The 20,603-nt window shown below is 40.0% G+C and overlaps 1 protein-coding gene across 10 annotated transcripts in view; it reads left to right on the top strand.

The window, feature by feature from the left end:
* KANSL1 (KAT8 regulatory NSL complex subunit 1) overlaps positions 1-20,603 on the top strand; it is a 222,142-nt gene that overhangs the window by 147,577 nt on the left and 53,962 nt on the right. For all 10 annotated transcript variants that reach the window (XM_003942421.4, XM_010330269.3, XM_074388791.1 and 7 more), the window contains one exon: positions 3,407-3,508. In XM_003942421.4, coding sequence (XP_003942470.1) covers positions 3,407-3,508 — 102 coding nt within the window. The remainder of the gene's footprint in view (positions 1-3,406; positions 3,509-20,603) is intronic.

Genomic DNA, 20,603 nt, shown 5'->3' with positions numbered 1-20,603 from the left:
ATCCCAGCACTTTGAGAGGCCAAGGCAGGCTGATTGCTTGAGTCCAGGAGTTTGAGACGATCCTGGGCAATATGGTGATATTCCATCTCTACTAAAAATGAGAAAAAGTTGAGTGTGGTGTCTTAAACCTGTAATTCCAGCACTTTGGGAGGTCAAGGCAAGTGGATTATATGAGTCCAAGAGTTTGAGACTAGCCTGAGCAACTTGGTGAAACCCCATCTCTACCCACTCCGAAAAAAAACCCAAAATTAACTGGTGTGGTTGCATGCACTTGTTATCCAGCTATTTATGGGGTTGAGGTGGGAGGATCACTTGAGCCCGGGAGGGGGAGGTTGCAGTGATTCATGACCATGCCATTGCCCTCCAGCCTGGGTGACAGACAGAGCTTGACCCTGTCTCAACAAACTGAGGCAATAATAAGTGAAATAAATAATGTGGCATAAGAGTCTGCTCTGGAAATGAGATTTAAATACGCAGAATGTAAGATAAAATCATCATGCTTTAGGAAGTCTGCCAGTGTGGATAAAGCCAGTAGGAACTCGTTAACCAGGGACATTTTCTTGGAAGGAGATGGAACTTGTTGAAAATCTCTTTGGGGCTGGGTGTAGTGGCTCATGCCTGTAATCCTAGCCCTTTGGGAGGGCCAGGCAGGCAGATCATCGGAGGTCAGGAGTTTGAGACCAGCCTGGCCAACAGGGTGAAACCCTGTCTCTATTATTTAAAAAAAAAAAAAAAATCTCTTTGGAAGGATAAATGCGATTTGGACTGATAAAATATAGAAGTTAGTATGAATAAAGACAATCAGCTCGTGTTTTAACTTTGTACTCTTAAACCCTACCTCCAGCAGCAACAACAGCTTCACATATATTGAAACATTTGTCTAGGCGATGATGAGATTGGTGTAACACGAACAAATATTTGGGGAGGCTGGGCATAGTGGCTCACGCCTGTAATCCTAGCACTTTGGGAGGCTGAGGCGGGCCGATCATGAGGTCAGGAGTTCATGACCAGCCAATATGGAGAAACTCCATCTCTACTAAAAATACGAAAATTAGCCAGCTGTGGTGGCAGGCACCCATAGTCCCATCTACTTGGGAGGCTGAGGCAGGAGAATCAGTTGAACCCAGGTGGCAGAGGTTGAAGTGAGCCAAGATCGTGCCACCGTACTCTAGCCTGCTTGATAGAGTGAGACTCCATCTCAAAAAAAAAGAGAAGTATTTGGGGAAAGGAGTTGGAAATCAGTTTTTTTTAAAGTTAGGAACAGATTATGGGAAAATTTGAATACCAAGATGAGTTTTGGCTTGCTTTATTTAGGAACCAGAAAGGCAGTTTGGGCTCTGAAGCAGGGACTAGCTATTGAATACAACGTTTTGAGAAGGCAGTAGTGTACAAGATAGCTGTCTTTTGCAAATAGTTTTTACTTTGACGTGCTAAAGTTTGTAAGGTATATTTTATGCTTTTGATTTAGGAAAGAAAATATTTTGAAGCACAAGTTCTTATAACCAGAGCAAATGTTTCTTGCTTAATGGTTAATGGCCTTTCTCTCTTTTCTGAGGAGATTCCAGTTCATTTTTAAAAAAAATTTTTTTAGATGGAGTTTCGCTCTTGTTGCCTAGGCTAGAGTGCAGTGGTGCAGTCTTGGCTCACTACATCCTCTGCCTTCTGAGTTCAAGTGATTCTCCTGAGTAACTGAGACTATAGGCATGTGCGATGATGCTGGCTAATTTTTGTGTTTTTGGTAGATACAGAGTTTTACCATGTTGGCCAGGTCTCGAACTCCTGACCTCAGGTGATCCACCCACCTCAGCCTCTTAAAGTGCTGAGATTACCGGTGTGAGCCACCACACCTGGCCTCTCCAGCTCATTTTTGATATAGGCTAAGTGTAGTCTTATTCCAGAATAGGTAGGCAGGGCTGCTTTTGCTTTCGGGAGAAAAGTAGGTACATACTTCTTTTTAAAAAACAAATAAAATTTCATTTTTTCTTTCTTAATATTTTCCCCCTTTTTTCTGTATCCCGTATTTCATGTTTGTTTTTTAGTTAGAAGAACCCCAGGGATGGATCATCTGGTTTAACGGCTCCTAAGAGTCTGTTGTATGGCCTAGAAAGCTCACACTAATACAGTCACAATCTCTAGGCCCCAAAATCTATCCTTAGGATGTTCTTTGAAGGATTGTGATGGAGAGCCCAAACTAATCAAGTCTAGTATTTTTCAACTTAAGAGTTTAGGGCCTACTAGGGGAGCTTTTAAAGAATAGTAGAATATTCAGCTCTGGGCATAGTGGTAGGCACCTGTCATTCCAGCTACTCCAGAGGCTGTGGGAAGAATAATCGAGCCCACTACTTTGAGATCAGCCTGGGTAACAGCTGTGGGGGGGGGGGGGGAGAGACTCACCTCCATGTACCCACCACGCCCTGCCCCCCTCCCACTCCCAAGGTAAAAGGGTACTGCCTGCCCCCCCGCCCCCCCCAAGAGGTACTGAGTAGATGTTGGACCTAAGCCATTATAGTTTGATAAGGTCCCCCAGGTGATTCTGATAAAACATTTCCATTAAGAGCTTCTTAATCTAGTTAGATACCTGTTTTCTAGACCAGAGAAAGAGACTGGGAAAGCTGATCACTTGCATCCTGGTCTTTCAGTTATGTAGTGTTATAGCCTTATTTTCGTCACCTCTTCTTGTATATATGGTGTGTGTAGAATTTTGTTGTTTTCATAAAATAACTTCTGCCTTTATCAAGCCAGGCTCATTATACCTACTATGGGGAGGACCTGTGGGTTCCTTTTTCATTTCTTTTTATGTTTTTAATTGTTTTCTGGAATGAATTTCCGAAGGTCTGAATTTAAAATTGTCAAGCAGGAACTTAATCTGATATATTTATGCTTATGAAAAACAGGTGCCTTTGCACCAGTTTTTAAGAAGGTCTTGGTTTCTGATAAATTGTAGGGGAGTGTTCCACCTTTGTTTCACTCAGTTTTGTTCAGGTATTGTTAGTGGAGCACATGATTAAGAATAGTAGCATTTTCAGCTTAGTAATTCATAAACCACATTTGTTGACTAGAAAAACTGCATTGCTGCTGTTAATCTCGTAGAGTCTAGTAATATGGTATAAAATGCCATAATCTGGTAGTGATTTCAGATCTGAAAGATGTGAATAAAAATGCTAAATGGCTGATGAGCCATGCGGTAGAGCAGTCAGGTGGAAGAGAGGGGATCTTGGGTCTGTCTCTTGTTGAAATTACTCTTTGGGAAAACAAAGCTGCTGCTGGTGTAGTTTGTTTACGAACCATAGGATAAGGAAGAGGGGACCTCTAGTACACACCACCAGTCCTTTTGAGACTAATTCCTAAATTAAATTTGAAATTAGTACTGCTCATTTATGCTGTTTTTCTCGTCTCTGTCCTGCAGGGGTTGATAGTTCTTGGAGAGGCACCCACCCCAGAGCATACAACAGACTTACTTCTTCCACTTTGTTCTGAGGTGAAGACAGATCATGGGACTGATAAATTGGTAAGTATAAATGATAGAAAGGATGAAATGCATGAGAATTCAGCGTGTTGCCTTAGCATACCGTTTATTCTCTGTGACTAGGATCCTTGCATTGGCAGAAGGAGGGGAACCCTATCTACTTTTATTACTTCTGGCATTTTAAGATCTGAATTCCTGAATAGGCAACCTAGTGCCCCTTTTGTAGCTGTGTAGCTGACCATAGGATTAAAAGTAGCTCCAACTCTCAAGATGCTACAGCCAGAGCAGGTAAGGCATTATGTAGTATCATTGGGAATCAAGAGACCTGGGTTTGGCTCTGACACCTTTGAGACTTAAGATAACCTTTCTGGGCCACTCTTATATACAGAGCCTTTTCATTAAAAGGTTAGACCAGAGGTTAAACTCACAAGAACACTGGAAATGATCCCTATGGGTGACTGACTCTTCTTCTGTAATGAGTATTAAACTGTCATTTTCTGTTTCCTTCTGTATCTTATATCTACTGTGATTCCTTCTCTTTCTTAGTTTCTCTCAATACTGTGGTTAATTTTAGAGCACTTGTTTATTTCTTTCACTTTTTTACTTTGTCTAAACGGTTACTGGGTTTAATGAATATTCATACTTCCTAAGTCTCCATAACTTAATTTGAAATTCCAAAGTCCCACAAGGGTAGTTTATTATTTTGATCATGCTTCAAATAATAAGGCTAGTACAAAGTGCTGGCTTTTTACATGGCGAGTTAAGCAAGCTGTTCTTGTATCTGCAAATAAACTAACTTTATAGTTGTCTTTTATTTATTTTTATCATTATTAGCAGGCACTCATGATGTGGTGGAAACTAACTTTTCTCTAAGGCAGATATTGGAGATGTTTAGACCTTGGAAAGATCTCTCACCTAATTTTGAAAGCCAGCCACGGTTGCTAGAGATAAATGTGAAGGCATGAGAAGATTGATAGTTCTTAACTGGAAAGTAGTTTTGAATAAGTTAAAGAGTAGAATGCCAAATTTTGCCACTATTCCAGTCTATAATGTAAGTTTATTGTATGGTATTTATAGAATTTTTTAAAAAGTTATCAGTGAAACTTTTAGTGAATGATCTAACCAGGGTAAAAATTATTAAGTGGGAAAGAAAACAGATAAATTGGTGGTATGGGTACAGGAAACATGAAACATGAGGCATATGTGATAGGGAGTAAGTTCTATATAGATATTTATATATTTGTATATAGAATTTAGGGATTCCAAACTTTTTTTGAGTGATCCTCCCTATAGTCATGTTTTCTCTCACCTCAGCACTTCTGAAGGATGGGGCATAACGGTCCCGCCTTGTGTTACTGATTTTCATTGTCTTAAAAAATCCACAAGCTGCCCATAAGTCGTGTGTATAGATAAATGCTTCTATGAAATAAGACTCCTTTTGAACAAAGAGGATGTGCCCTTGGAAATGGAGAATGTAAAAAGCGGTTGAGAGTTACTCTCTAGAGTTCTGAAACATGCTGTTTATCTTCCCCACTTTCTCATTCCCTTTCTTTAGCAAATAGCAGTTTGCTTTTCCCTGCTTAAGAAAAAGTAATGGGCAAAGAAGGACAAACTTGGAATCTGTGCATATTACTAGGTAAATTACTCAAGAATGTCAACAAAATTTCAGACAAAAAGTATTCCCAGGAGGAGATAAGAGCATTCCCAGTCCATGTGCCCCAGGGCTTCTAGAATTCAATAGTCACAGCTTCATGGGCTTGTATGTTATCAGAGGATGGAGTTCTGGACTGCCACGTAGGTAGAAATTGAAGGAGGGAATAGTGGCAAAGAGGAAGTTACGGGAGATGGGTAGGGCATAGGGCCACAGTCTGTTTGAACCCCTTAGGGATCTTTGTGCTCACCCCAGAACTGCGCATTTAGGGAAGATTTTGTAGGGCCTAGTGGAAAGCAACAGTTGGAATGCTGAAGGAGCTGAGCAGACAAGATAGTCGTTGCCTGATGCAGGAAAGACAGAATATGGAGTTTGAATTCTAACTAGACTTGAGGCTTTTCATCGAAAACAATAAAGGCTAATGCTTAAAGAGTTAAAGAATGTTTCCCAGAAGTAAGGCATTCAACATAGGATTAAGGAGGGAACCAAAATAGACCCCATTATACATTATGAAAACATAAAACTAACTCCACAAAATCAAGGTAACCAATCAGTAGTAGTATGCCTGTTAGAACAAAAATCAACACTCTTTAGGAAAAGCTAACTAAACCCAGAGTCTCTACAATATTGTCTCTGTACAATAGAACATTATTATATATATTAATAAACAGAAGAATATGATTCTTAGTCATGAGGGAAAAGAGAAAAAAATGGAAACTTTGGGAAGCCAAGGCAGGTGGATCACCAGAGGTCAGGAGTTCAAGACCAGTCTGGCCAACATGGTGAAACCTTGTCTCTACTAAAAATACAAAAATTAGGTGGGTGTGGTAGCAGGCGCCTGTAATCCCAGCTACTCAGTAGGCTGAAGCAGGAGAATTGCTTGAACCCAGAGGCAGAAGTTACGGTGAGCCAAGATCGTGGCACTGCACTCCAGCCTGGGCAACAGAGTGAGACTCCGTCTCAAAAAATAAATAAATAAAAAATCATGAAACTTTGAGAATAATAACCACAAGAACTACATTTTAGTCAAAGTCATGAACATCAAAGGTGAAGACAACCTTATTCCTGAGCTGTGATGCAGTCTAAAAAAATAGGGGGGGGCGGGGAAGAAAACCAGTGCCTAATAACATCACACTACTTGATGAAAGTGCTTTTCTTTTTTTTTTGGCCTGCAATTAGGAACAATATATATCCTAAAAGCATTGTAGGCTAGGCACAGTGGTTCATCCCTTTAATCCCAGCACTCTGGGAGGCCAAGGTGGGCAGATCGCGTGAGCCTCAGAGACCAGCTTGGGGAATGTGGCAAAACCCCACTCTACAAAAACATTCAAAAATGAGCCTGATGTGGGGGTGTGCACCTGTAGTCCCCACTACTTGCGAAGCTGAGGTGAGAGAATTGCTTGACCCAGGTGGTGGAGGTTGCACTGAGCTGAGATCATGCCACTGCCCTCCAGCCTGGGCGATAGAATGAGACCCTGCCTCCTCAAATAAAAACATTGTACTCTGTCTTGGCTACTGCAGTATAGCGAGAAAAGAGCAATGAAAGGAATGGAGGCCGGGCGTGGTGGCTCAAGCCTGTAATCCCAGCACTTTGGGAGGCCGAGGCGGGTGGATCACGAGGTCAAGAGATCGAGACCATCCTGGTCAACATGGTGAAACCCTGTCTCTACTAAAAATACAAAAAATTAGCTGGGCATGGTGGCGCGTGCCTGTAATCCCAGCTACTCAGGAGGCTGAGGCAGGAGAATTGCCTGAACCCAGGAGGCGGAGGTTGCGGTGAGCCGAGATCGTGCCATTGCACTCCAGCCTGGGTAACGAGCAAAACTCCGTCTCAAAAAAAAAAAAAAAAAGAAAGGAATGGAAATTGGAAAAGACAGGGCAAAACTGCCTGTATTTTCCAGTTATGATACACAGAAAACCCATGGAGTTGCCCAAACCTGTGAGAATTATAAATTTAGCCAAGGTCTCTGAGACGATACAGGGCCAATATATAAAAATCAATTCTCTTTTTATTTATTAGAGCAAACATTTGAAGAATCATCCTGAGAAACAGTTCCATTTTCAGTAGCATCAGGAAACATAGAATACTTAGGAATAAATCTGACAAAAGACATTAATGATTTTATTACTGAAACCATAAAACTTAAGAAGAAGATTACATAAGTGAATGGAGACATATCCTATATTTGGGTGTTAGAAAAGTCAATGTTAGACACATAGATTCAGTGCAAACCCAGTGAAAAATCCCAGCAAGGTTTGTTTTATTTTGTGTTGTTTTTGGTAACAAGCGAAAATTGATTTTCAAATAGAAGTATAAAGTACTTCCAATCGCCCTGTCACCCAGGCTGAAGTGCTGTGGCATGATCTGGGCTTATTGCACCCTCCATCTCCCAGGTTCAAGCAATTCTTCTTCCTCAGCTTCTCAAGTAGCCGGGATTACAGGTGTGTGCCACCACACCCAGTAGTTTTTGTAATTTTAGTAGAGATGGAATTTCATCATGTTGGCCAGGCTTGTCTCAAACTCCTGACCTCAAGTGATCTGCCTTCATCGGCATCCCAGAGTGTTGGGATTACAAGCGTGAGCCACTGCACCCAGCCAATAGATAAAACTTTTTTTCTTGAGATGGAGTTTTGCTCTTGTTGCCCAGGCTGGAGCGCAATGGCGTGATCTCCACTCTCTGCAGCCTCCGCCTCCCAGATTCAAACAATTCTCCTGCCTTAGCTTCCCAAGTACCTGGAATTACAGGCATGCACCACCACGCCTGGCTAATTTTGTATTCTTAGTAGAAAGGTTTCTCCATGTTGGTCAGGCTGGTCTTGAACTCCCGACCTGAGGTGATCCACCCACCTCAGCCTCCCAAAGTGGTGGGATTATAGGCATGAACCACTGCACCTAGCCCAAAACAATTTTTAAAAGCAAGAACCAAACTGGAGGAGTCACACTCTACTCACACTACCTGATTTCCAGGCTTCTTTAACACGTATAATATGCTTTTAACAATGTTTGATGAATAATGAAAGTTAGTAAAAGCTCATTGTTACTGTTCCAGACTCTGCACTTCATGTCTGAAAAACACTAAGTAGAACCAGGTATCTGTCTTTTCTTGAATGCTTCTTATTCGTCCAACAAGCATGTCATGGGAGTACTGGAGGAAGTCAGCCAAGGTAGCTTCCTGGGGAAGGATGTACTTTGTTCTGAGTCTTATGGACTTGCTGAAGGGTGGTGTAGGGAGTGAGTTCCAGCAGGGAGTAATGTGTAATGCAGCAGAGGCTTGAAAGAGCCTGGCATTATCGGGGAACTGCAAATACTTTGATGGAGTGTTGGATGTTTCAGTCAATTCAGAATGGATTCTGTATTTATTTTAAAAAGTGAGTACTTTATCCTGTAACTGATAGGAACCTGTAGACTAAGCAGATTTATGCATGAATGAAGTTTGTTTTATTAATGCTAGCTACATTTTTTTTCTTTTAAAATACGATTTTAGGCTGGGCATGGTGACCTAAAAATCCCGGCACTTTGGGAGGCTGAGGCAGTTGGATCGCATGAGGTCAGGAGTTCAAGACCAGCTTGACCACCATGGTGAAACCCTGTCTCTACTAAAAATACAAAAATTAGCCAGGCATGGTGGCACACGCCTGTAATCCCAGCTGCTTGGGAGGCTCAGGCACAAGAATCATTTGAACCCAGGAGGCGGAGGTTGCATTGAGCCAAGACTGGGCCACTGCACTCCAGCCTGGTCTACTGAGCAAGACTGTATCATTAATTAATTAATTAATTAATTAATTTATTTATTTTAGGCACAAAAATGTTAAAACAGTAGTACACAGAGTCTCCATATAATTTTCACCCAGCTTCCCCTAATGGTAACACATATTGCCACAGTAATCATTGTATGATGGTGAGAACCACAACATTAATATTGATTAACATCGTAATTAACATTGAACTAATACAAAGTAATAGACATACTTTATTTGAATTTTTGTGTTGTTTTCTTATTAACATCCTTTCTGTTGTCCAAATCTCTCATTGCTTTTACTTTTCACATGTTTAAGTGTCATTCAATATGTGAGAGTTCTCAGTTTTTTTGTCTTTAGTGACTCGGATACAAGAATTTCTGGTCAGTTATTTTGTATAGTGTTCCACAAATTGGTGTCTTCTCATTCTTAGAAGTTACGGATTTTTTTACAGAACGCCGCAGAAGATGCTGTACCCTTCTCTACACCACATCAGGGGGTTCATGATGTTGACTCGTCTTTCTAACAGTGATGATAGGTTTGTTCCCTTGGTTAAGGTGGTCCCTGATAGGTTTCTCCTCTGTAAAATTAGCAATTTTCCCTTTGTAGTAAATGACAATAGACAGGTTTATTTATTTTGAGATGGGGTTTCACTTTGTCACCCAGGCTGGAGTGCAATGGTGCAGTCACTTACTGCACTCTTCAACTCACCAGTAGTGATGATAGGTTTGTTCCCTTGGTTGAGGTGGTCCCTGACAGGTTTCTTCTCTGTAAAATTAGTAATTTTCCCTTGGTAATAAATGACAAGAAACAGATTTATTTATTTATTTTGAGGTAGGGTCTCTGTCACCCAGGCTAGAGTGCAATGGCACACTCACTTACTACACTCGAGCTCACTCTCAACCTCCCAAGTAGCTGGAATCACAGGCATGTGCTGCCACGTCTGGCTAATTTTGTTTTTTGTTTTTGTAGTGACAGGGTTTTCCCATTTTGCTCAGGCTGGAATAAATGACTGTCTTATAGCGAGACACTATGTAACCATTCTGTTGCTAATTATATTTTTACCTGCAGCAGTTATTGCTGTGTGCTGAAGGGTGATTGTTCTACTTTCTTTCTTTCTTTTTTATTTCTTAATATGTTCCTGGATTCATTTTATTTATTTATTTTTATTGCATGTTAGGTTTTGGGGTACATGTGAAGAACATGCTAGATTGTTGCATAGGTACACACGTGGCAGTATGATTTGCTGCCTTCCTCCCCTTCACCTATATCTGGCATTTCTCCCCCTGCTATCTCTCCCCAACTCCCCACCCCCTGCTGTCCCTCCCTTATTTCCCCCCAACAGACCCCAGTGTGTAGTGCTCCCCTCCCTGTGTTCATGTGTTCTCATTGTTCAACACCCGCCTGTGAGTGAGAACATGCGGTGTTTGATTTTCTGCTCTTGCGTCAGTTTGCTGAGAGTGATGAGTTTCCAGGTTCATCCATGTCCCTACAAAGGACACGAACTCATCGTTTTTGATGGCTGCATAATATTCCATGGTGTATATGTGCCACATTTTTCCTGTCCGGTCTGTCGTCAGTGGACATTTGGATTGGTTCCAGGTCTTTGCTATTGTAAACAGTGCTGCAGTGAACATTCGTGTGCATGTGTCCTTATAGTAGAACGATTTATAATCCTTTGGATATATACCCAGTAATGGAATTGCTGGGTCAAATGGAATTTCTGTGTCTAGGTTCTTGAGGACTCACCACACTGTCTTCCACAATGGTTGAACTAATTTACACTCCCACCAGCAGTGTAAAAGTGTTCCTATTTCTCCACATCCTCTCCGGCATCTGTTGTCTCCAGATTTTTTAGTGATCACCATTCTAACTGGAGTGAGATGGTATCTCAATGTAGTTTTGATTTGCATTTCTCTAATGCCCAGTGATGAGGATTTTTTCATATGTTTGTTGGCCTCATGTATGTCTTCTTTTGTAAAGTGTCTGTTCATATCCTTTGCCCACTTTTGAATGGGCTTGTTTGTTTTTTTCTTGTAAATCTGTTTTAGTCCTTTGTAAATTCTAGTTACCAGCCCTTTGTCAGATGGGTAGATTGCAAAAATTTTTTCCCATTCTGTTGGTTGCCGATTCACTCTAATGACTTTCTTTTGCCGTGCAGAAGCTGTGGAGTTTGATTAGGTCCCATTTGTCTATTTTGGCTTTTGTTGCCAATGCTTTTGGTGTTTTGGTCATGAAGTCCTTGCCTACGCCTATGTCCTGAATGGTTTTGCCTAGGTTTTCTTCTAGGGTTTTTATGGTGTTAGGTCTTATGTTTAAGTCTTTAATCCATCTGGAGTTAATTTTAGTGTAAGGTGTCAGGAAGGGGTCCAGTTTCTGCTTTCTGCACATAGCTAGCTGGTTTTCTCAACACCATTTATTAAACAGGGAATCCTTTCCCCATTGCTTGTTTTTGTCAGGATTTGTCAAAGATCGGATGGTTGTAGATATGTTGTGTTACCTTCGAGGCCTCTGTTCTGTTCCATTGGTCTATATCTCTGTTTTGGTACCAGTACCATGCTGTTTTGATTACTGTAGCCTTATAGTATAGTTTGAAGTCCGGTAGTGTGGTGCCTCCCGCTTTGTTCTTTTTGCTTAGAATTGACTTGGCTATGTGGGCTGTCTTTTGGTTCCATATGAAGTTTAATGTGTTTTTTTCCAGTTCTGTGAAGAAGGTCATTGGTAGCTTGATGGGGATAGCGTTGAATCTGTAAATTACTTTGGGCAGTATGGCCATTTTCACGATAATTGATTCTTCCTAACCATGAACATGGAATGTTTCTGCATCTGTTTGTCTCCTCTTTTACTTCGTTGAGCAGTGGCTTGTAGTTCTCCTTGAAGAGGTCCTTTAAGTTCCTTGTTAGTTGTATTCCTAGGTATTTTATTCTCTTTGTAGCACTTGTGAATGGCAGTTTGTTCTCGATTTGTCTCTCTTTAAGTCTGTTACTGGTGTATAGGAATGCTTGTGATTTTTGCACACTGATTTTGTATCCTGAGACTTTGCTGAAGTTGCTTATCAGTTTCAGGAGATTTTGGGCTGAGACGATGGGGTCTTCTAGATATACAGTCATGTCATCTGCAAATGATGACTGCAAATAGAGACAATTTGACTTCCTCCTTTCCTATTTGAATACCCTTTATTTCTTTTTCTTGCCTGATTGCTCTGGCTACAACTTCCAGTACTATATTGAATAGGAGTGGTGAGAGAGGGCATCCTTGTCTAGTGCCAGCTTTCAAAGGGAATGCTTCCAGTTTTTGCCCATTCTGTATGATATTGGCTGTTGGTTTGTCGTAAATAGATTTTATTATTTTGAGATACGTTCTGTCAATACCTAGTTTATTGAGGGTTTGTAGCATAAAGGGCTGTTGAATTTTGTCAAAGGCCTTCTCTGCATCAATCGAGGTAATCATGTGGTTTTTGTCTTTGGTTCTGTTTATGTGGTGAATTACGTTTATAGACTTGTGTATGTTGAACCAGCCTTGCATCCCCGGGATGAATCCTGCTTGATTATGGTGGATAAGCTTTTTGATGTGCTGTTGCAATCGGCTTGCCAGTATTCTGTTGAAGATTTTTGCATCTATGTTCATCTTGGATATTGGCCTGAAGTTTTCTTTTCTTGTTGAGTCTCTGCCAGGTTTTGGTATCAGGATGATGTTGGTCTTGTAAGATGATTTGGGAAGATTCCCTCTTTTTGGATTATTTGGAATAGTTTCAGAAGGAATGGTACCAGCTCCTCTTTGTATGTCTGGTAGAATTTGGCTGTGAACCCGTCTGGACCTGGGCTGGTTTTGGGTGGTAGGCTCTTAATTGCTGCCTCAACTTCAGACCTTTCGACTTCTTCCTGCTTGGGAGGAGGCAAGTGTCCAGGAATTTATCCATTTCTTCCAGGTTTACTAGTTTATGTGCATAGAGTTGTTTGTAATAGTCTCTTATGATGGTTTGTATTTCTGTGGAATCTGTGATGATATCCCTTTATTGTTTTTTATTGCATCAATTTGGTTATTCTCTCTTTTCTTTTTTGTTAATATGGCTAGTGGTCTCTTTTGTTGATCTTTTCGAAAAACCAGCTCCTGGATTTATTGGTTTTTTGAAGGGTTTTTTTGTGTCTGTATCTCCTTCAGTTCTGCTCTGATCTTAGTTATTTCTTGTCTTCTGCTAGGTTTTGAGTTTTTTTGATCTTGCTCCTCTAGCTCTTTCAATTTTGACTATAGGGTGTCGATTTTTGATCTCTCCTTGCTTCTCATGTGGGCATTTATTGCTATATAGTTTTCTCTAGAGACTGCTTTAAATGTGTCCCAGAGATTCTGGTATGTTGTGTCTTCATTCTCATTGGTTTTGAAGAACAACTTTATTTCTGCCTTCATTTCATTGTTTATCCAGTCAGCATTCAAGAGCCAGTTGTTCAGTTTCCATGAAGCTGTGCGGTTCTGAGTTAGTTTCTGAATTCTGAGTTCTAACTTGATTGCACTGTGGTCTGAGAGACTGTTTGTTATGATTTCCATTCTTTTGCATTTGCTGAGGAGTGATTTACTTCCAATTATGTGGTCAATTTTAGAGTAGGTGTGATGTGGTGCTCAGAAGAATGTATATTCTGTGGATTTGGGGTGGAGAGTTCTGTAAATGTCTGTTAGGTTTGCTTGTTCCAGGTCTGAGTTCAAGTCCTGGATATCCTTGTTAATTTTCTATCTGTTTGATCTGTCTAATATTGACAATGGGGTGTTAAAGTCTCCCACTGTTATTGTGTGGGAGTCTAAGTCTCTTTGTAAGTCATTAAGAACTTGCCTAATGTATCTGGGTGCTCCTGTATTGGGTGCGTATATATTTAGAATCGTTAGCTCTTCTTGTTGCATTGATCCATTTTCCATTATGTAATGTCCTTGTCTCTTTTGATCTTTGTTGCTTTAAAGTCTATTTTATCAGAGAGGAGAATTGCAACTCCTGCTTTTTTTTGGCTCTCCATTTGCTTGGTAAATCTTCCTCCATCCCTTTATTTTGATTTGAGCCTTTGTGTATCCTTGCATGTGAGATGAGTTTCCTGGATACAGCACACCGATGGGTTTTGGCTTTTTATCCAATTTGCCAGTCTGTGTCTTTTGATTGGGATATTTAGTCCATTTACATTTAGGGTTAATATTGTTATGTGTGAATTTGATACTGCCATTTTGATGCTAGCTGGCTGCTTTGCCCGTTAGTTGATGCAGATTCTTCATTGTGTTGATGCTCTTTACCATTTGGTATGTTTTGGAGTGGCTGGTACTGGTTGTTCCTTTCTATGTGTAAAGCCCCTTTCAGGAGCTCTTTCTTGTAAAGCAGGCCTGGTGGTAATAAAATCTCTGAGTGCTTGCTTGTTTGCAAAGGATTTTATTTTTCCTTCACTTATGAGGCTTTGTTTGGCTGGATATGAAATTCTGGGTTGAAAGTCTTTTCTTTAAGGATGTTGAATATTGGCCCCCACTCTCTTCTGGCTTGTAGGGTTTCTGCTGAGAGATCTGCTTTGAGTCTGATAGGCTTCCCTTTGTGAGTAACCCGACCTTTTCTCTGGCTGCTCTTAGCATTTTCTCCTTCATTTCAACCCTGGTGAATCTGACGATTATGTGCCTTGGGGTTGCTCTCCTTGAGGAATATCTTTGTGGTGTTCTCTGTATTTCCTGGACTTGAATATTGGTGATTGTTCTACTTTCTACCTGTATTAAATGGAATCCTGTTAGGAAGAGGTGCCTTTCCGCTCATTTATTTATTCATTCATGGACTCACTTGTTAATACAAGAATGGATCCATGGATGTTAATTTTATTTAATGGATAATAACCTATTATTGTTAGTTGCTCCATTTATCTCAACTTTGGGTACTGGATACTCTTTCGGATTGGCTCCTGTGTCCTGTTAGCATGTGTCGCTCACATTTTGAAATACTTTCTACCACCAGATGTTCCAGGTTCATCTTGTATTTTGTCTACTCCAGCTCAGGTTCCTTTTACTAGAAACTAAAATCTGAGTAATAGTTGTGCTCATTGTTACTTCAGGTCACTGCTTCTAGGATGTTGCAAAAGGCAAAGCTCCTGGAAGCGTGTCTGTGCTCATATTTGCATTCACACCTGTATTTCTTCCTGTGTGTGTGTGTGTGTGTGTGTGTGTGTGTGTGAAAAACCATAAGTTCATACCAGTTCAACACAGCAGCCTTCCCCCTTATTGATGTTTAATCCTAATACCTATATAGTCTCAAAATTGTTGTCTAGTACCCCTGAAAAACACATTGACTAACTAGAGTACAATATTTTTGTATAGTATGTTAACTGTCATACAGTCAAAATACAGTTTTCTGAAGTTACATAGATTAGTTATTTTCTTCCACCAAATCTATCAGTATGGTGATGTTATTTTGTAATACAGTTAGGTTCATTTGTTACTGCAGTAGTCCCCTGTGCACCCCATTGCTGGTTTTATTTTTGTATGTGAAACATTACTGTCGTTCTGAAAGCTGTACATTCTCTCTTCTTTATGTCCTGTTCTCACACTCAACCTCCTGTAGGTTAGCAGTTTCATACGTTTTTTATTATCTTTCCTGTTTTTTTTTTTTTTTTTTTTTTTGCGCAGCGATGAGCAGACGCATGTATATATATTTTTAAATCCTCTTGGGTAAATATTTTTTTAAATACTAGATTTAAAGTTAAGGAGGGTTTTGTTTAGCAAAAGCATTGCTTCTATGGCAATTAACAAGTAACTAATACATTATTTGTATGTTAGTTTCTGTTTATAAAATGATCTTGCTCCTTTACCCCTTCCTTACTCATTCTACTTTACGGAAGTAATGAGAAAAACAAGTGAACTATTAAATGAAGAGCTAATGCTGTCTCAGAAGAAAGGCATGCTAAAAATGTAAGCTATTGCTGTTTCTTTTTACATAGTCCAAGATACATCTTCATTCCATTGGTTTAAGCAGGAATACTCTTCCTTGAAGTTTGCAGTCACTAGCGACAGTGAGTGGTTAGTTGGCCTGACAGTAGGTTTTGGTATAGAAAGTAAAGGGACCAGGTGCGGTGGCTCAAGCTTGTAATCCCAGCACTTTGGGAGGCCGAGGCGGGTGGATCACGAGGTCAAGAGATCGAGACCATCCAGGTCAACATGGTGAAACCCTGTCTCTACTAAAAAAAATACAAAAAGTTAGCTGGGCATGGTGGCACATGCCTGTAATCCCAGCTACTCAGGAGGCTGAGATAGGAGAATTGCCTAAACCCAGGAGGCGGAGGTTGCGGTGAGCCGAGATCGCGCCATTGCACTCCAGCCTGGGTAACAAGAGCGAAACTCCTTCTCAAAAAAAAAAAAAAAAAAGAAAGTAAAGGGATAGGCCGGGCGCAGTGGCTCAAGCCTGTAATCCCAGCACTTTGGGAGGCCCAGGCCGGTGGATCATGAGGTCAAGAGATCGAGACCATCCTGGTCAACATGGTGAAACCCCGTCTCTACTAAAAATACAAAAAATTAGTTGGACATGGTGGCGCGTGCCTGTAATCCCAGCTACTCAGGAGGCTGAGGCAGGAGAATTGCCTGAACCCAGGAGGTGGAGGTTGCGGTGAGCCAAGATCGCACCATTGCACTCCAGCCTGGGTAACGAGCGAAACTCCGTCTCAAAAAAAAAGAAAGAAAGAAAGTAAAGGGATAGCTATTGGCTGAGAAATATTTGTTCTCCAGTGTTAGAAAACACTGACAAGTTAGGTCTTTTTTTTTTTTGAGATGGAGTTTTGGTCTTGTTGCCTAGCCTGGAGTGCAATGGCACGATCTCGGCTGACTACAACCTCCGCCTCCCAGGTTTAAGCGATTCTCCTGCCTCAGCCTCCCAACTAGCTTGGATTACAGGCGTGTATCACCATGCCTGGCTAATTTTGTATTTTTAGTAGAGACAGGGTTTTGCCATGTTGGACAGGCTGGTTTTGAACTCCTGACCTCAAGTGATCCACCCGGCCCGGCCAGACAAGTTAGGTCTTTTAGAATAAATTGGGCTTTTGGGTAAGTAAGTTAAATAATAAGAATTTAAAGAACGCTTTTTTGCAGTTGCCGTATTTCTTAAGTTTTAGATAGGTATTTTCAAGTGTTGGTAAACAAATCTTAGGTTTAGGAACCATTGGATTTATAACAGCATTATGCTAATCAAAAATTTTTTTAAAAAAGAGTTCAAAATTGTTCTCATGTAATTATATAGATTTTCTTTTATCCTCAACCTGCATAAATAGGAAAGTGAGGCACATAGCCCCACATATGCAGAAATTAAAGCCTAGGCAGTAACTTGGCGAAAATGGAATTTTTAGAACATTTTACTCCTTGTTTAGTACAATTTTATGGCCATGGTGCTAGCTAATGGAAATGGCTGGTATACTATTTATAGGCCAGCACTATTTTGGTGAATTTAAGCGAAACGCGAAACTATGCTCAGCATCATTGAAATGGGGGCAGGGTTGGGTTTGAGACATGAAATCATTCATACAAAGTCAAAAACTATTTTAAGCCAGGAATAAAAGCTGCATTCCTCTCATCCAGTTTGCCTTTTCTTTCCATTTTATGTTTGTCAGAAAGGGAAAACTAACCAAAACTGAACTGTTGACTTTTCTAGCCAAACAAATGTGATACATTTAAAAAATGATATTGCAAGCAAGTGTGACATGGCATTCATTAATTGAATAACTTAAGTAAAAATACATACATATTTGTAGGTAGAGTTTAATTTCGTGTGCTTTTAAGTGTATGGTTCTTTGTTTTTACCCTTTAACCCTCTCTGTTTTTTGGTAAAACACATCTAGTAGACATTGGTTCTTAGACCGTGGAAAAAACCACCCCTATGGAAACTATTTAGTCTTAACTTTTCATTCAAGACCTCATTGCCATGCTTACTTGGTCTGGCTCAGAGAGTGGAGTAATGAATCAGAAGCCTGCTTTATGTGATAAATTCGAATCTCATTGCTGTGCTAGTAATTTTATGGTGTATACCTGGCCCTTTTAATTAGGGGAAAAAACAATTCAGCAACTCGCCCTGCTATCTAACTGTTAAGATTGCTCCAACAGATAATCCCCTAGGGCCCTGCTTTGGAGAGGAGGGGATTACAGAGGCACTGTATCTACCACTTCAGCTTTTCTACTCTTTTCTTTCTGGCTGTGGGATGCATAAACCCTGAGTTCATGTGAACATCAAACAAAATTCAAATGGAAGCTTCAGTGATAATCCCTATTCTCTAGATAGGAGAGTCTTAAGTCCTTTCATCCTTTTTGCAATTGCCTATTGGATAACAGATATCTGAATCATGCTTTAGTTTTCTGAAAACACTAATGATGTAAGCCACTGCAGTAGTAAAAAGCTGAAATCCGTATGCGGATTTAATATTTCTGAAGTGTTTGTTAATGTTTCTCTACCCTATGTGTTTGCAGCCTTTTAGACTGCAGGATAGGAAATGTTCATTTTGTCTCAAGGAAGACTGCATGCATTTAAGGACCTAGGTGAAATTACCTCTGTTTGTGTGTTAGGTTTTTCTTTTTTCAAATGTGATACTATGATTGAGGTTTATATTTTAGGCCCTTTGCCTTGATGCTGGGTTGCTGGAGGTGTCCAAATGCCTGCTTTTGGATATTAGCTTGATTACAGAATTTCCGAAGGTCTTCTTCCTGAATATACAGTACTTCCTTGTGTGTGGCTGGGAATGTAGTCTAGCCACAATCCCTTTCTGAGGTTTATGCTCTTGATCTCTGTATACTTCTATGTGCTTGACAACATTTCTGGGTTAATAATGTGTTGCCTGTTGACTTCAGTTTTGATTTGGGGGCTGAATTACTCCAGGAAAATCCAGATTTCTCTAAAAAGATCGGTAACATTCATGTTAAAGATGAATAGCATTTATATACACCTGCAGGCATGAGAAATGAGACAGTCTGTGATAGCAGTAGTAGTTAGCTGTGGATGGTGACATTACTGGTCACCTTTAGACTAGTATCATATTCTTCTTTAGACTTTCTATAAGAAAGATAAATGTTTTAAAAGGAGACTTTGTTAGAGAATGGCAACATTTTATCTTGACAAGTATCCTTGCGGTTAAATCTCGTAATCTCTACCAGAAAAACTTAATCAAATAGAGAATCAACCCATTATTTAAACATAATGCGTTCTAAAACATGTAGATCACTGACATAATTTAATGCTGAAAGCTATATTTTAAGTGAATGTAAAATTGACAGAAGTTCTTAAGGTTGGTATCTTAGCAAAAAACTCACAGTAACAGCGTTTTTCTATTGAAAGGAAACTTCTTCATCTATATGAAAACTTCAGAAATCTAGAAAACCTGTAATGTGCCTGACGTTACACATCTGTTAGTTAATGCCAATCTGAATCTTAAAATTCTTTTTAGTTTTCTGGTTCTTTGTCAAATCATATTTGTTTAGCCTTTTTGAGGTTTCCCCTGTATAGTAAATCCTTACTAGCATTCAGGGGGGTATTTGGGGGTTTATGGGGTTTTTAAAAACATAAAACCATTACCTAAAATGTGAAGAAAATTGCAGATTAGTTTTACAACTGTAACACTCTTTGTCTTGTCATTATCTGTGTGTGTATATTTTTAGTCACTACAACTGTATTAAACTGTATTTTTTCTCTCTAAATCTCTTGCGTAAGAGAAGAAATACCCTTTATGGTTCTTTTTAATATTTTGATTTGGTGTACCACAACTTGTATCTATAGTTATAATACTTATAACTATTGAATGTATTTAGATTATTGATATCATTGCAGTGACCATCTTTGTGAATAAGGTTTTTGGGGGTATATTTGTCAAATTACTTCTTTAGGATAGATTTTTAAAAATTGGTTAGAATATTTTGTCAGAAGATAGGAATATCCTTATACTTAATGCTTAATACCGTGTTGCTTTCCAAGGGATATCTATATAGAGCTTAATTAAGGCAATGTGTCTATGCCAAATTTATAATTTTTGACAGCATTGACTAATAATTATTGAAGATATTTGTGATACCTTAGTAGATGTACAGGATATCCAACAAAGAAGACAGCGTTGTCTCAGCGTTCACTCATTGTAGCATACTTACATAACTTGTCTGTTTATATTGTTTGATCTGGATTTTAGGATAATTTGTATTGAAACTTTTAGATTATCCTCCCAGTCTCCTCTCCTCCTCTCACCCCCTCCCCCTCCCCCTCCCTCTTTTTCGAGAGTCTCTCTCTGTCTCCCAGGCTGCAGTTGCAGTGGCAGGATCTTGGCTCGCTGCAACCTCCGCGTCCTGGGTTCAAGTGATTCTTGTGCCTCAGCCTCCCAAAGAGTTGGGATTACAGACCTGTGCCACAATGCCCAGCTAATATTTTTTAGTAGAGATGGTGATTTCACCATGTTGGCCAGGCTGGTCTTGAACTCCTGACCTCAGGTGATTCACCTCCTTCAGGACCTGAAAATGCTGAGATTATAGGCGTGAGCCACTGTGCCCAGCTTCAATCTGTTCTTTTTCGATGCTTGTTCAGGGCTACTTTCAGGTTCAGTCTTTTGGTATTTTTCTCCTTGTGGGGAGCCGGCGGGGGTTTAAGGATAAAAAAAATCAGCAATGTTGAAAAGAATTTCAGCCTCAGAATATTTACCTTGAAATTTACTGGTAGCATTCATAGGAAGGAGAACTTGAGAATGTCCAGAGTCAGTTCAAGTGTAAGGAGACAGGTGTGTTGGCTCACAT

Source organism: Saimiri boliviensis, chromosome 17 (assembly GCF_048565385.1).
Source record: "Saimiri boliviensis isolate mSaiBol1 chromosome 17, mSaiBol1.pri, whole genome shotgun sequence".
NCBI classification, from domain to species: Eukaryota; Metazoa; Chordata; class Mammalia; order Primates; family Cebidae; genus Saimiri; species Saimiri boliviensis.
Note: the sequence above shows the minus strand (reverse complement) of the source record. Positions and strands in the feature narration are given on the sequence as shown.